The sequence below is a fragment of the Manis javanica genome, chromosome 1 (genome assembly GCF_040802235.1).
Source record: "Manis javanica isolate MJ-LG chromosome 1, MJ_LKY, whole genome shotgun sequence".
Classification (NCBI taxonomy): Eukaryota; Metazoa; Chordata; class Mammalia; order Pholidota; family Manidae; genus Manis; species Manis javanica.
This window is the reverse complement of record NC_133156.1, coordinates 26,530,637-26,547,531: the sequence shown is the minus strand read 5'-3', so window position 1 is coordinate 26,547,531 and position 16,895 is coordinate 26,530,637. Positions and strand designations below refer to the sequence as shown.

Below are 16,895 nucleotides of genomic sequence, written 5' to 3'. Positions count from 1 at the left end.
CAGTAAGAGTGTCAGAGCCACTTGTTGGTTTCAAAGACTATTCTCTTAACCACTAGACAATCAATACAGAGCTATGTCTATCATGGGAGCCTCATAAGATCTGTTGAATCAAAAATCAAGAAGATGTTTGAAATGACCCACAGCCCTGGTTGGGCAGGACCTGAGGAGGGTGGCCCCTTCCGCCTACCTGTGTTGTAGTGCTTGGTGCAGTATCTCAGGTCCTTCTCCTCCTTCAGGATAAACTGGGGCAGAGTTAGTCCATCTGCCACCTGCACAGCTCCCTGCTCCTGCCACTCAAAGATGAGGTCATTCATGGTGTATCCAACTGCCGTGGGATCAGAAGAGGGAGCAGTCACCTCCCAGAAGCACTTACTTGAAGCGTGTCAGGGATGGTTAGGGTTAGAAACTGAGAAGCATCAGACGCTTGATGGAACTCATGAGACCATGTTGCTCTTGCACAAAGGAGATTACAACTAGCTTTACTTGTTTACATCTATACCCCAGCCCTTCTACCTCTCTTCCTGCCACCCTCCCGGCAACCTACCTGAGCTTGTCCTCTTGCCCCCACCCACTGCCCCTGTGGTGGCATCCAGTTGACATCTGCTCTTCTTGCCTACACATCCTCCTCACAAGCTCCCTCTTTGCTCACAGTGGATTTTCCTGGGGAATGACCACATGGTCATTGTGGTAGGATTATCAATTGGGAGCCAAGGTGTGAGATAGTGATTCAACTAGACCAGTCAGACTGTGCCCCAGGACTGATTCTTGAGTGAAGTGACAGAAGGTTCAGAGCTGGCTGCTGCTGATTCCCCTCGGGGGTGGTGCTCCAAGGGGATGGTCCATTAGTTCCTGCTGTCTAAGTGCTTTGCACTGATTCCTATAATTTTAGTTTCTTCTTCTTCAAATCCATGAGCAACCCCCATGCCCTTCCATTTAATTCCATTTTTAAAATTAGATCGGTTTCTCTGTTTGCAATTAAAGCATTCAGCTTGGAAGAGATCATATCTGTTAAAATCCTGGTTCACTTGTGATCTCCATAAAGCCTTCTCCAATACCCTCTCTCCCTCCTAATTGGAAGGAAGCAGTCTTTCTGCCATGGGGCAGCAGCATTTTGTACTTCTAATAAAACACCACTTGCTGCTGTGGGTTATTTGTGCAGCCAGTCGTCTCTCTCCCCTGCTGGAGTAAATACCCCTGTGAGTTCAAGGACCTTGACTTACTCAAACTATTACCTCTCTATTCCTGGAGAGCATGTTCACACAAGGGACACAGAACAGTGCCTCTTTGGAGACTGCTGCTGAATCCAAAGCTGGGCCTAGTTAGACAATGTAGGAGAAGTTGCATTTCTAATGCATTTTCTAAGAGAAAAGCCCCTCATCTGGTATTTTGGGCTATTGCACTAATCTCCTGCAGTCCAGTGGTTGGGAGCAGCTGTGTGGGAATTCCTGCCAGTCCCATAGGTAAAGGGAAATCTAGTTCTTTCTTCATGCAAAGGACTCACAGCTTTCCAGTTGCATGATGCATGTCTGGACATCCATGGGGAAATTCTTCAAGTCCATGGGGCAGGCCAGGGTCAGGGTGATTCTAGAAAGAGAAGGGTGTTGAATGATGCTGGACCTATAAACCAGGGAAGCTGGCCTCCGTTGTATTTACTACCAGAAAATCGGTTATCTAGGAGAGGTCACAGAGGTTAGGGAACTAGTGTTTATTGAAATACTACATGTGTATTTCCACATTCTAGATATGGAAATGGAGGCTCAGAGAGAGAAATTAGTTGCCTAAAGTCACACAGAGACATTGGAACTTCTGGGTTTCTTTGGAGTCTGTGTGGCTTCCAGAGCCCTGCCGTTAGCAAGGTGCCTGAAAGCCTGGCAGATGGGCAGCCCCCAGGCCTGTCCCCATGCCTGCTCCTCGGCAGCGCCCTCAGGTGGGGGCAGCGCATGAGCAGCCCCAGTCCCTTGGCACTCCAGGCACACCTCAGCACATGCTGAGTTCCTGGCTGCCTCCCTTCATATACTGGGCTCATTAAAAGTTATTTCTAAGAGGCCCCATCCTTCTGGGTGTCCAAACACAACTGGCTCACATCTGTGGGCTCATGCTGGAGTCAGCTGGGAAGTGGTATATGACCCGGGCTAGCTGTTTATTTTGGGTTGTTTGACCCCTGCAGAGGCTGCAGTGTCAGAGCCAGAGGGAGTCCCTTAACAGAAGTGAGGTCAGCAGCTCAGGCTGGGATACAAGGCTTCAGCTTGAAAGGCTTTGCCAACATCTGAGCACCTGCTGCAAAGAATGGAGAAGACAGGCTCTCAGAGCCCTGCACGTCTTAGAGCATCAGGCCAACTCCGTCATTTGGCAGGTAAGAAAACTGGAGTACAGAGGACAGGTAGGGACTCATGTAAGGTCACACAGCAAGCTGATGGCACAGCCAGGATTCAAAACCACACCTCCTGGCCTTTGGGCTCGGAGCTCATCTGTATTTGCTGGTGGACTTCTGTCCTGAAAAGCTCCCCATTGGCGGAGGTCGAGTGACACACAGCGCACCTGGTGAGGCACGTGGCCCTGTGGGAACGTCCCCGCCACCCCCCACACCCACAGCCCCGTATCTGGGCCACTTGAAGCACAAAGTAGAGGCAGGAGGGGAAAAAAGGAAGAAAAGGAGGGAAAGAAGAGGGGAAAAAGGGAGTGGAAGAAGGAGGGGGAGAGTGAAGGGGAAGTGAATGCAGTTGGATTTCTGAAGATGAAAGCTCCAGAGTGAGGCAGCTGTCACACTGGGTTGAGTTCCTGAAGCTGAGTAACCTTGGCAGCATCACCGTCTGCTGACCTGTCCTTCCGTCATGCTGCTTAGCGCTCAGCTTCCTGCAGATAGGAAACTAGCCTGGCAGCAGCAAAATCCAAGCAGGGTAACACCTCCCCTGCCCCTGCCGTCCTGGCAGCCTTGGCGGCCACCCTGAGCCCGGCACCCTTCCCCTTTGTCCTTGCAGCCCTGAGGGAGGAAGGCCTGGCAGCCCCTGGCCCCTCCCTGCCTGAGCCTCCGAGGTGCCTACTTTCCCTGCTGAGGTTCCTAAGTCCCCTGCCCCACCTGACCTCTTCTCAGGAGAGACTTTGAATCCAGTCACATCTGAAGATTATAACCTGTGCAGCCTTGCCTATGGGCCTGGACATTTAAAGCTAATCTATGAATGGAAATAGAAATATTTATTCTCCTACGGAACTGGAGGGGGAGGGGGATCATTTAGGACCAGTGCCCCTTTTAAGCTCTTTGAAATAAAAACATATTCATTCATTCATCACATATTTGAGTGCCTACTGAATGCCCTGTAGTGTTCTAGCCTCTGGGTGGGCATCAGATCTGCACTAACAGACTAGAATCTAGGCTCTGCTACCAAACTGCTGTGGGATCTTGTGGCTTAAACCTTCAGATCCTCACTTGTCTAGTCTGTAAAATGGGCATAATAAAATCAACTTCCTGGGGCTGTTAGGATTAGAAATAATATATGTAAAGTACTCAGCCTATTAAGTAAATCTTAGTAAACAGTACATATATAAGAGCATAACATGGACATGGCCATTTTCTCTGTGCCTTTGGGGAGGAGATGGGGCATTAGGTGGGGAGGGGTGGCAGGAGACTGAATGTGTGCCCCTAACTGGTATCTGCAGGATATCCCCCCCAGCTGGGGAAGGGGGTCCCAGCTTCCTAGACTGAGGGCAAGGTGTGGAGAATAGAAAGTGTTTATAGAAGGGGTAGAGCAGCCCTGGCTTGTACCTGTGGGCAGCACCATCCCATTAGGTTGAAGTTGCTGCAGTTCTTTGGGTCTTGTGCCTTTGCGCCTTCTACTTGTGATAAGGGCATCTATCATGAGCTCCACCCTCTTAACAAATGTTCCTGTGAACAATATAATATCGTTACCTATAGGCACAATGTTGTCCAGCAGCTCTCCAGAACCTTCTCATCTTGAGTAACTAAGCACTTATGCTGCTGAACATTGTCTTTGAATGTGCTTTTGCCATTTTTTTCATTGAAATGCTGGGGAAACTGAGGGGTCTAACTTTAACCCCTGCCTCTCTGAGATGCTTCTTTGGTCCCCTGGGTTATAATGAACCACTTGTTCCTAGAACTTCCTGTGGTATTTTTTCTGACTTGCTGAGTGTAACTTGTAGAGCTGTCTCTGCCTATTCTGCAAACGTGTTGGGTGGCCAGGCCTGCTCACCTCTGGCCCTTCTCTCGGTGTCTGTTCCCAGAAGGCAGTAGGGCAAGGCATGTTGTGAAGATGGAGGGAAGGAACCTGTGCGGAACTCACCTGATGCTGTAGAGGACGTTCCCGTTCCGGGAGATCCTCAGCAGTTTGTTGTCTGTGGTGATCTCGTGGAAGTGGGCCCCCTTCTCGTTGGCAAAGAACAGGTCAGGTTTCCAGATGGAGTCCAGCATGGATGGGTCCAGGTCCAGAGAGTCGTCCGGGTATTCATTGTAGGCCAGCCGGGGGTCATTCCACTGCTGGCGCAGGAAGATGTTGACCCTGTAGTCCTGTAGCCAGGAGACACGGAAGCGGAGTCAGGTTAGCTTCTGGGAAGTCCAGTCTTTGGAAGGGTGCGAGGGCTCCCCAAAGCTCCTTCTGGAGGACATGATTAGAGTGTGGATGCATCTTACAAGGGGTGAGGCATAAAGTCCATGCCTCAAGCAAAAACCAGGAGAGTCATAATTATCCCTGAAATCCTCTGAATGTCCTAATAAGTATATTCAACTCTGAGATTATTTAAATGTTATTCTTTTGAAAAATTTCAAAACTGAAGTTCAGACTGATGTAATCAATATCTGTTTACATCCTGCTAACATTCTGTTGTATTTGCTTTAATTTTTTTAGATAAGAGAAACAATACATTACAGATAAAATCGAAGTCCCCCTTTTATCGTCAACCCCACCAATGAAGTAATTCTCATGCACTGAGGTTTAAGAGTCACCATCTGGACAGACTGAAGGAAGTAAAGACTAAAAGCTGATGCCTAAGCATTCACTCTATTCTGCCTAAGGGGAACAGTTAATTCCAAAGCAGTGCAGGAAGGATGGCTAGAAGAATTTTATAGTGCTCCTGCTTGTCCTGGGATTCACACCACTTTTACAGCCTCTGTAACTTTGTATAGATGTGATTTGTTTGTTTGGAGAGGATTAATAGATTTTATGGAGTCATAGCTTAATGGGTTCTAAACTCAGTGCTAAGTGATATGCTTCTCTGTTGGGACGGTAGTGTAGTTACTGCACTGTAAAAAAGTCACAGAACAAACCCATTAGGGAAATGTTTGACTAAACCCAATGCAACCAGTTTCTTTATTGCAGGACCTCTCAGAGACCTTCAAATGCTAATGAGTTGTGTGTATCTCCAAGAGGGAAATAGAATATACAATATTTATTTTGGCCATAGAGCTCTTTCATTTTGTGCACAATTCTCATCTTCTGTGGAACACAGGTTAGGAATTGCTGTCCTGGTCAAAACCGCCCCTCCACCCCAACCTTTTTTTTTCCAGATAAAGAAACTAAAGTCCAGAGTGAATTGAGACTGACCCAGTGTCACTCTGCAAAGGCAGGGCAGAGCTGATTCTGGAACCCAAGATTCCTGACTCCTAGCTGAGGAACTGAGGGAGTCCATTTGGTTCCCAGTCAAAGCCTGATGAGCAGTGGTGTGGATAGGACTCCATGGCAGGAAGCTGGGCAAGTCAAGAAATATTTCCATGGAGAAAAATGGATTATTTTGTTAGAGAGGCACTGTAAACCTGGGCCCATGAATATTATGACACTGTAAGTGGAATTTGAGGTCTACTTGTGTTTTCCCCAGAGGAAAGCACAGTTCTCTACGTTGGACTCCCCAAAGAGTCTGTAGTTCCCTAAAAAATTAATAATGTCAATTCAAGTTCAATTTTAAATGCTCTCCTTCAAGGAATACCCTCCACACCTGAGCACCTGCTCTGCTGTCCTTGAAGGTGCCAGATAAACGGTGCCATATGATATTTTCTTTTGTGGGTGCTGCTTCTAAATCCTAGTCACTTTTGATCTGTCATCAGCAGGGGTGGATTAAAACACAAAACCCTCCTTCCCACCCTCACTCTCACCCCTCCCAGTCCCTCCCACAGCACACCCCTCATTCTGTGTGCCTACAGAAATATCAATGGCTTCATCACATGTTCCAGGGTATTTTATAAGATTGTTCTATAATTTAATTGAAGCTGCTCCCTCCAGGCCCATAGAAAATGACTTGTGGTCTCATAATCTCATGTCTTATAAATCCCATGGTGGAGGGAGAATTTCAGGCCAGACCTGGCTGTTGACTCTGTTTTCCCTGCTGACAGTAATGGACAGCTCCCAATCTGGCCCCACCTGCTTAGGGATTAGAAATACCCTCTCTTTCTCCTTGGATTTTATGTGAAGCGTGTGTGTGTGTGTGTGTGTATGCACTGGGCAAGTTATGTCTGAGTAAACAGACTATAAATGGTTGGGCAGAAAAGCCGGCAGTCCCCAAACCCCAGCTGTACTTTTGATGTTTCACCAGTGACATGTCAGGCCTGTTTATGTGGCTGGGAGGAAGAAAAGAAAGTGGCATTTCTTAAAATGATCTGTTAGGTGCCAGGTGCTGTTCTAGGTACTATCATATACAGTTAATGCACACAAAACCTCTGCAAGCTAGACATTCAGATTCTCACAATGAGGGTGAGAAACCTGAGGTTTGGGAAGGCTAAGAAACTGTGTCCAAGGCCCAGAGCTGGTAAGTGGCAGAGTTCCTTGTCGCCTCCGGCAGGTGGGTGTGGACAACCAGTTTCCTGCAAGGAATGCTCTTCCCTCATCCTCACTGCCCACGTATGTTCTGCCTGCTCAGCTTCAGCCTTACCTCCTGCGGGAGCCTTGATGCCCCCAGGCTCCCTGGATTGCTTCCTTTTCCCATCTCCTAGCAAAATAGAATTACCAGAAACATTTAATTTAGCACTTCCTCACTCTGTGTGTCTTATTTCCTCAACTTGATTGGTAACAATTTGAGAGGGTGAACCTGCTCTTTTATTGCTCCTGCACTATCCCACCTACACACCCAGTCTGTGCACCTGCAAGCTACCCAACACTCAGGAGGAGGAGGAGAAGAAGGAGGAGGCAAAGCCAGGAAAAGCTGGAGCAGGAAGACCTTTCTGCATTTTACAGTGGAGAGATTGAGACCCAGAGAGGGAAGGCATTTCTAAGGTCATACAGCAATTTAGTAAAGGACCTGAGATTAGAACCTGGATTTACTTCTCTGGGTCTCACTGTTAATAGAAGGAGCTAGGCTAGATAGACTTTTCAAATCTAATAGTTAATTTTTATCAGTTTTCTTTTTCTCCCTGCAATATTTAACTGAGCATTTACTAAGTGCCAGGCACCATTCTAGGCTCTGGAGAATCTACTGAGAACAAGAAAGATGTATCTTTGCTGTCACAGAGCCTACAGTGTAATATTTACACCATGCTGAGATAAGGGCTCCAACAGGGATTAAGTACTGGGTGCTGGGGAGCCCTGGAAGATAGGCTCCCTATTTAGTCAGGGGGTGGTGGTCTGGAAGGCTCCAGGAAAACACTTTTAGCATGAGAATAAATATGGTTGAGCCAAAGAAGAAAAATATTTTGGGCAGTTGGAACTGCATTTGTGAAGGCCTAGAGACCAAGCAATAGCTTGACGCTTTGGAAAGAGCAGCAAGTGAGTGAGTGAAGAGAGGGGGCTGGGAGGAGGCACGCTGAGCCTCGCCGGCCACCCTGGGGAATCCAGACTTCATCCTGAGAGTAATGGGGAGCCTTTGAAGAATTTTAAGTAGGGAAGGGTGTTATTACATTTGAGGTTTATTACTGGTATTTAAAATTTATTTTTTCTTATTACAAATGCAGATGCATGTTGATTTCTTAGAAAACATAAAGGTACATCACTTAAAAGAAGAAGGGGATCTCGGGGTCCTCAGGCAGCTTGACTCCCTCTCAGGTGGCCCTGCCCCTCCCCTTAGCAGCCGCTACTCAAACAAGTTGCTGCCATCGATTTTCTCCTCCCTAGGTGGTAAACAGCAGTGGAAATGCAGTTCAGAAGAGATCGATGTAATTGGTGTAACAGGCTGAAAACTAAATGCTGTTTTGCTTACTTAGCTCTGCACTTGTGTTTGGCCGGTGTTCAGCATGCGGGGGCTCTATGTTCAGGTTCGGGGCCTGGGGAGCAGCATTTGAACTCTCCATCCAGGAACCTCAGGTTCCACCTCTGGTAGTTGGTCTCTGGGTCTCAAACTCAAGGATGGCCCATCTAGATTTTGAGGCAGGAGAGACTTCCAAAGCCTTGCTTATAAGACCAAGGTAGAGCATGATCTCATTCATACATTCTGTCATTCAACAAACATTTATTGCAGGCTTCCTGTGTGCTACCTGCACGGGTATCTGTTTCCCCCCTCCACCCCCACAGTGTCTGATTTCAGATTCTAACCTCCCTTGGTAAGCTCCTCTAAACTCGGTACTGCAGTGAAATAGGAAGCATGAGGGCTTCAGTAGGAAAGTACCGAGAGCCCGCATGAGCATGTTGGTGAGAAGGGGGTGTGGAGGGCAAGGTGTGTGCCCACTGCAGCCGGAACCGAGGGGCATCGCCCAAGAAGGGGACTGCGAACCAAATTCTTATACTGGCCTAAGTCTCAGCATTCCAGCTCTCAAGGGGTACCTCTTCCCTAAACTAGGATCAACCCTGTGAACATTTATTAGGGAACAGTGAGGATGGAGGCAGATGGTCTTCATTTCTACCCTCACAGAACTTAAATTATCTGGCAGATAAGGCAAGATATGGACCCAAATACCTACCATGCACCACTGAAAGTGATAGGGGCGTAAGAGGCTCTAACAAACAAATTGTTATTTAGATATTGCTCTCAAGTCATCAAGATTACTTCCAGCCAGGTTGGGTGAATCTGGAAAAGCTTATAGAGAGAAGGCATTTGAAGTGGCCCCTTTCAGTTTGTTCCATCCTCATGAAGGTAGCATCTCTAGACCCGGTGCTCTGAGATGTGAACAATATCTGGTCTCAGCTGGAAAGGGGGGCAGTGATACGTAACAAGGAAGGACAGAGGTGAGGAGTCAGGCTTAGAGCAAGACAGCCCATGAGGAGGGGTGTGCAGCCTCAGATACTCAGGATGAGGATGTGTGCAGCTGGAGGTAAAGGGATCTCCTGTTGAAGGGGCAGCACAGGCCCAGGTGTACAGGCATGAGCATTCAGTTCTGTTTAGCTCCGCTGTAGCCACATAAGCAATAAAAGGCCCCCTTATGGAGGACCTTCTGTGCACCAGGCATTGTGCTAAGCATGGCATATACTTCAGCTCACTTTATCTTTAAGAAAATCCTATGGCATAGGTATTTTCAGTCTAGTTTTATAGATGCAGAAGGCTTGGGGAGGTTAAGTAATTTGTCCAAATCCACACAGTTAGTAAACCATGGGACTGGAATTTGAATCTGGTTTGTGTGAGTATGTAAAGTCCGTGCTCTCAACCCCTCTGCTGTGATGAGGCTGTAAAAGGATTGATTTGAGACTGTGGGTATCCTTCACTGCCAAACCAATGTGTCTGGACTTTATTCTGTAGCCAGTTGGGTACCGCTGAGTCTTAAGCAGTGGAGCAGTATCACAGTTTTGGCCTCAGGAAGGTCAGTGTGCCAGGAGTGGCCACATAGTATTTGACATGAGAGAGAACAGGCACCAGGAGACCTGGTAGGAGGCTGCTGAGCCGGACCAGCTGCGGGATATGCTGGCAGGCCTGGAGGGTGGGCTACATGAGAGAATCACACTTCTTTGTCTTCATCATCATCTTCTGTTTTCATCACCAACTATTACAGCTGTGGAGGACCTTTGGAGACTTCTGTCTTGGTTCTTTCATTTTACACATAGCCCACAGAAGGAAAGGGACTCCCTCTGGGCCACAGAGCGATTCAGTGACTGAGATGGGGCTTGCATGCAGAAGTCTTGACTATGTCCCACTTCTTTTCCTACCACTTGCACACCTCTGAGGGCAGAAGGAGGAGTACCAAGTGGAATCTGCCATTGGTCAGGTTCTGTTCTCTGAGAAGCTAAAATCTAAACATGGCTCTGACAGTGTTTGGGATTAAGAAGCATGAGAGGTGAATCAGTCTGCTGAAAGCTGGGGACCGGGGGCATTCAGAGTGGATGCCCAGGCCTGGCTTATGGGCAGCCACTTCCTCTGCCACCAGCTGCCCTTCTCAAGCACGTTCCCAGACCTCTCAGCAGCGCCATGGAATGAGAGTCATAGATGTTGCCTCCAAATGTGAGAAAGTCAGCCTCAGTGTCCTCACAGTCCCGTGGGACTGTGGGCCCGGCTCTTCAGTACGTGCAGAATGTACTGGATCCGGACTGAGTGCGGGTACTGTGTTAAAGACTTTGATGGACTTTCTCTCCAAATTCTCACAGTGACACTGCTTTTATAGAAAAACTGAGGCCTAGGGATTTTTAGTACTTTGTCTATAGTTAGTTACAGAGCTGGGGCTTGAGTCCATGACTGGCCCAAAGTCCTATGCTTTTAAGTTGTACACTGTATTGGTTCCTTTTATTAATAATATCTTATACTTATTTGCTGCTTTTTACTTTTCAAAGCACCCTCACTGTAGTTTTGTTCTATGATGCTTGGCATGGGAGAGAAGATTCTTACCCCCACTGGACAGACATGGAAACTAAAGCCTTGAAGGCTCAGTTCCTACCATAGGTTATGGGGAGACCCAGAACCGATGACAGCACTAATGCATGTAATGCTCGCAGACTGAGCCTGAGCCACGTGTGTATGTGTTAGCTTATGTTCATAGGAATCCTGCCATGGAGGTTTATTGTCATTCCCATTTTACTGTTAGGTACGTCAGGGCACAGAGAAGTTAAAGTACTATTCCTGACATCCCGTAGCCAGTTAGTGGCAAAGCTGGGATTTGAACCCAAGACTTTAATGCCAGAGCCCAAGCATTTAACTACAAGAATACACTGCTCGTGACCTCTCAGAACTGCACTGAGCGGCAGTTTTACACACCTCGTTGCCATCTACTGCCTCTGGTGGCTGTTAAGTCCCTGTGGGTTTGTGAATACCCACAATTAGCAGGAAGTATTAAAAAGGGCAAAGGATAAAAACTTCTGCTGTCTGGCTGTCCACTAGTGCTTCTACCCCATTCCTGCTTTGACCTTGGATTTGACTGATTGTCTACATTCAAGACCAGTGCTGGCAGACTTCCCAAATCCTGACCCATTACCTCCTTGGCTTCAGATGCCTGCTCTGTGCCTTGGACTTCTGCGCAGTCACTGCCCTTCCTGGTGCATTCTCATTTGGATCTAACACAATCAGAGCCACATTTGTAAGGAACCATAGCTGGTTTGGACCAGTGGAGCTGAGCGTCTTTGTCTTCAGGGGATCACTAAATCCCAGCATGAGTTTAATAATTACATGAAAATGCTAATAGTAGCTTTTATTGGTATCTAATGTCTGCTAGAACTTTATATGCATTGTTTCTCTACACCTTTTGTCAACCTAGCACACTGGGTATTATTATACTCATTTTACAGAGGAGGAAACTAACATTCAGAGAGGTTAACTAGAGGCTAAGTGTCTCGCCCAAAGCCCTGTAGCTGCTGGGTGCTAGAGCGGGCACCTGAGACCAGGCTCCTTGGCTCCCGAGCCCACGGTCTCCTGACAGTTGCATACTGCCTCTTTCTTTCCTTCTTCTCTCCCCCCTCCCTCCCTCCCTCCCTCCCTCCCTCCCTCCCTCCCTCCCTCCCTCCCTCCCTTCCTTCCTTCCTTCCTTCCTTCCTTCCTTCCTTCCTTCCTTCCTTCCTTCCTTCCTTCCTTCCTTCCTTCCTTCCTTCACTCTCTCTTTCCTTTTCTCTTTCTTTCTTTCCTTCCTTCCTTCCTCCCTCTCTCTTCTCTTCTATTCTTTAAAACTTAGTTCCCAGATGGGTGGATGAAAAAAACAGACCTGGTATACTGGGATCCCCACGAGTCTGAGACAGGGCAGCTCATCCCTACAGTCAATGCCAAGTGGAGAACTTGGCTTGGGACCTTAAACAGAGAAGGGGATTCATAACTGCTTCCAAAGGGTACAAACTGAAGGCTGGATGTTAACCCAGAAAGAGGAAAGAGGACTGTGCTGGTGGTACAGGGCACAGTAATGCGTCATGCCACTAACCAACTTGGAATAAGGGAAATAAAGTTTCTTTCTGAGATTTAGGCTAGCAGCAGAAATGAATATGCAGTAGAGGGGTTCAGCAAGGCCCAGCATCAATCACAATGAACCATGTCACCTCGATGCATTAGGATGGACACGTGCTTGTAATTTAGTAAGTGGAGCCTTAATTTATTGTATCATGTCTTGTTTAAAGAGCTGTTTTATAAACATATGAGAGACGTTCATTCAGTAGTAGAAGAATGGGCAGTTCGAGAAGCAGGAGCTTGACAGCTGGTAAGCTGGTCCCATCTGGAGGACAGGGGCCCACTGTCTAGGGGAGCAGCAGCTTTCTCATCGCTGGAGAGGGTTTCTGTGTGGTGAGGAAAGGATCATTTCTCAGACCTCTCTCTGGCCTGGATGAAATCTCTCTCAAGGATCTCTACCTTCTCTTCCTCCAGTTCCAGATATGTCAAAAGTGACTTTAACTGGCTTCCCTGGTGTTCAGAGAGTGGCAAGGGAGCTTTCACCGAGGACTTGAGCATTCTCCATATTAGAAGGGAAAGCCCCATCATAAATTAAAATAACTTGGTGGTGGCACCTACCCACGGTGGTCTTACATGGGTGTGGTCATTGTGAGTCGGCCTTCCTGACTCGGAGCAGATGGAGAGATGACTGGGCTGTCCTACATTTATGGCCGTGCTGCCTCCTGGGAGGTGCGCTGGGAGAGAGTCATCCAGTACATGATGCTGGAGTGCCTGCAGCCCTGTTTTCTGCCTGTAACAGACTCCAAGGGCATTCAGAGGGCCCTCTCCTTGGCCTTCTCTTACTTTTCAGTTTCCTAAGGCTTTGTGGAATGTTGAGCCATATCTAACTGGATGACATTTAATAGGATCCACCAAAGTGTATAAGAAGTGACCTAGATTAGCTGTGTAGGAAGACTGAGATTGTAATGGAAAAAGCAACAGTGAAAAAGATGTTGTCTACAATGACAACCCACCCCACAAAAAAGGAATAAACCAACTAAGAAATGTGTGAATCATATGTATTCAAAAAAATCCCACAACTCTAAAACTTTACTGAAAGGCATAAAGGAATACCTGTATAAATGGAGAGACATACCATGTTTATAAAATATTGTAAAGATGTCAGTTCTTCCCAAATTAAATCTATAAACTCAATGCAGTCCCAATCAAAATCTGAGGCAATTTTTATAGTCCTCAACTGGCTGCTTCTAAAGTTCAAATGGAAGAGAAAATGGACTGAAAATGAATATCAAGAAAACCATATAAGAGAAAAACAGAGGACTTTCCCTACCAGACATAGAAATATAATGTCAAGCCATAGAAATTGAAGTGATGTGGTATTGGTGCAGAAACAGACACCCAGGGCAATGGAATAAACTGAGACTAGGACTAGACCTAGGTATGTATGGGGATTTAATTTATGAGGAAGGTAGCACTTAAATTGGTGGAGACATAATGGCTACTTAGAATAATGCTGGAAAAAATTACTGTCTAATCAGAGAAAAGTAGAGTTAAACCACCACCAAATACTTTCCAGAAACCAAACTCCAAATGGATTAAAGGGGTACTTATAAAAAAGAGAAATGTGTAGTATTATTCAAAATGCCCAATATCCAAACAAAATGCAAAGATGCTTAAATTCACTAGTAATCTGGAGTGAAAATTAAAAATGACAATGACGTACCACTAAAAAAATCTCTTTTGGTCAAATAAAAGTGCTGATAATATCTTGGGTTGACAAGAATAAGGAGAAATGGATACTGTTGTAGGGACAGTAAACTGTTGAAACTTCTTTGGAAGTGAGTTGGGCAAATCATACCTTGTCAAAATAATATTTAAGAAGTACATGTCCTTTCATAAAGTATCCATTCCTGGAATAGTCCTAAGGAAATGCACAAGGAGTTATATATAAGAATATTCATCGTGGCATTATTTGTAATACTGAAAAGCTCTGTAAAGCTCAAGGTCCATCAGGAGAACAGTGGTTAAATACCACTAGGTGATGGCACGTCCAGACCATGGAGTTTACAGGCCAGCCATAAAGCCTGGAAACAAAGATTAAAATCGCTGCCATATGTCGAATGTAATAGTAATAAGCCACTTACTATGTTTCCATATGTGGCGGTGTGTGGAGAACAGAGAATAAGGTAGACCTCTGTGCAGTGACGTGGAGAGATTCCAAGACATGGTGGAGGTGAAAAAGCAAATTGTATCCCACGGTCTTGTTTATGCTAAGATGTATGTATACACATAAATGTCTGTACCATCCGGGGGCGGGGGTGGGGTGGGACTAGCAGGATGTATCTGTGGTGGTTGATTCCGGATAAGACAGTGGGAATTGGAGGAGAGGGTGAAGCAGGGGCATTCCTGTTTCTCTCTCTCTTTTCTTTTTTATTGGACTTAATACAAAAGCTTGTTTTCATCTGTTTCTCATACACTTAAAAAAAATGTCCTAGAATTTTGCTGTCCACAGCACAGTGTGAGTCATCAAAATGCCTCTGAGGTGGCATGAGCCGAAATGACTTTAGGGTCCTGAGGAGGTTCTGCAGGCTGCCGTGGGGAGGCAGAGACTGGGGTAAAGGCCAAGAGAATGAGATTCCAGCCCTCTGCTCCACTGCGTCCAGAGCAGCCCATCTTTATCAGTGTATTGGAGTGCTGCATGTCCATGGTGACGTGACAGTGAGTCCCCGCTAAACGTGGCAGGGGCGTTTTAGCTAGGGAGTCAGGGAAGAGCTCTCTCAAGAGACATCTGAGCTGAGACCTCAAGGGCGAGAAGGAGCTAGTCACGCAGAGATGTTTCTGGGTGGAGAGAAGACGGAGTGAGAATTAGGAAGCTGCTGCAGGACTTGAAGTAGGAGAAGGCTGTGATCTGATTTAAGGTTTGAAATGACCTGTCTATCCACTGTAGGAGGTGCTAAAGGACATGAGGAGGGGAGGCAGGGATGCCAGATGGGAGGCCATTTTAGTCGAGCAGAAGAGAGAGAGTGCCATGTTTAACTACAATTGACAGTGGCAGAATTGGAAAAAAGTAGATGAATTTAAGTTTTATCTTCTATGATTCAAAGTATCTGCTTCTTTCAGTCATTTGATCCCAGAAGTAGGTTGGTATTGTGTAACTGCATCCTAATATACAAAGGAAGGGATGGCCAAGGTCTTCCCATGATACAAGTTCTGACAGAACCTCACAGACCCTCCTGGGCCTCTTGTTAGCCAAACTAAAATGCAGAAGACCAGGACAAGGCCATGTGCTTGCGGGGCCCTGCCTTCCCCTGGCCCTGGCCCCTCTCCTCTTGCCCCGTGGCCAGCAGGGGGGGCCGGGCTGAGCAGGGCTCCGGGAGTCAGCAGCCTGGGGTTAATTCCTGGTGATGACATTTATTGGCTGACAAAATTTGGGTGAATTAAGCCTCTCTGAGCTTTGGTTTCCTCATCTATGTAATGGAATTGTTGTTGTACATGAAATAATCCCCATAATTTGCTAACCACAGATGTCTAGTTTTCAGAAAAGTGCTTAATAAATGACAGACACTGCTGCCGCCACCTCACCTCTTCACAGAAGAGCTTATGGAAGAATTGATTTCCCCCAGCCTTTGCTTCTGTCTGTCTTCTGCTTTCTTCATGCCCCTGCAGTTGCATTCTCTAATTTCATGTATGCTTCCCTTCCCCCATCCGCCCCCAAACCCGCTGGACTCAGTTTTCTTATTTGACTTTGCTCCCCTTTTGGCACTGTTGAATACACACAGGTTTTTTAAAACCCCCTCATCTTTGGGTCAATTTACATCATTTGCTGCTGGAAGGTTTTTAACATGAAGAGTATCTTGAGCAGATTTCTACTTTAGAAAAATTTCTCAAGAGCACATAACAGCATTTTCAGAGTACCCGGTACATAATACATGTTCAGTAAGTGTTGGAGAATATTGCTCTTGGCTGTCATCATTTCTGTGTTCCAGAGCATCCTGGGCATATGGCCATGTTTAGCGGCGACTCACTGTCACGTCACCATGGACATGGACTCTCACTTATCATCCCGCGGTATTACCTCTGTTTCCTTGTCCACCTTCTCCAATAGAGTCTCTTGGAAAGCAGAGACCTACTACTCACTGGTGTCCCATTCCTGGGAACAGGGGAGGGTTGTAGTTTTCTTCCTGCAGGGCCGTGTGACCTCCTTTAGATAATGAGCAGAAGAGTTATCCCTGTTCCTGCTGGTGGAAAGCATTTACTCGCCAGTGTTCAGCCTTTCAGTGCCTTCCTTGTAGGGCAAATGTGAAGTTATGGAAATGTGTTCAACTTTCATCAACAGATGATCAGCTGTGTTGTCACAGAAATGCAGTGCTCAGCCGCAGCATGGAGGACAACAGTCCTGGAGAGTCCCCCAGGCCCGTCGCAGACCTCAGATCAGTGATAAATTGGCATTTGCTGTTTTAAGACACTGAGGTTTTTGGGGATTTGTTGCAACAAGAAGGCCTCACCTACTGTGAGTGAAAAAACAAAGTTTTATGCCTGGAACCTAATGCCGTATTCACACATGTAAGACCTTAACGAATGGGGATGGGAAGAATAAACGAATAAATAGGGAAGAGAAGGAAAAAAACCCAGAAAGGCATTTCCTCGTGCTTATGTGTTGGAGTCCTTGGCTCATTCCTTCAGTTGTTAACAGCCCTTTACATTTCTGTCACGTTCAGCAAGGGTTGTTGTACCTATTACAC

The 16,895-nt window shown here is 46.6% G+C and overlaps 1 protein-coding gene across 1 annotated transcript in view; it reads right to left on the bottom strand.

Moving 5' to 3' along the window:
- GLRA1 (glycine receptor alpha 1) overlaps positions 1 to 16,895 on the bottom strand; it is a 57,160-nt gene that overhangs the window by 19,950 nt on the left and 20,315 nt on the right. Inside the window, exons 4-6 of the mRNA XM_037015821.2 lie at positions 4,296 to 4,519; positions 1,502 to 1,584; positions 188 to 325 (exon numbers count right to left, since the gene is read on the bottom strand). Of these exons, the coding sequence (XP_036871716.1) occupies positions 188 to 325; positions 1,502 to 1,584; positions 4,296 to 4,519 (445 nt within the window). The remainder of the gene's footprint in view (positions 1 to 187; positions 326 to 1,501; positions 1,585 to 4,295; positions 4,520 to 16,895) is intronic.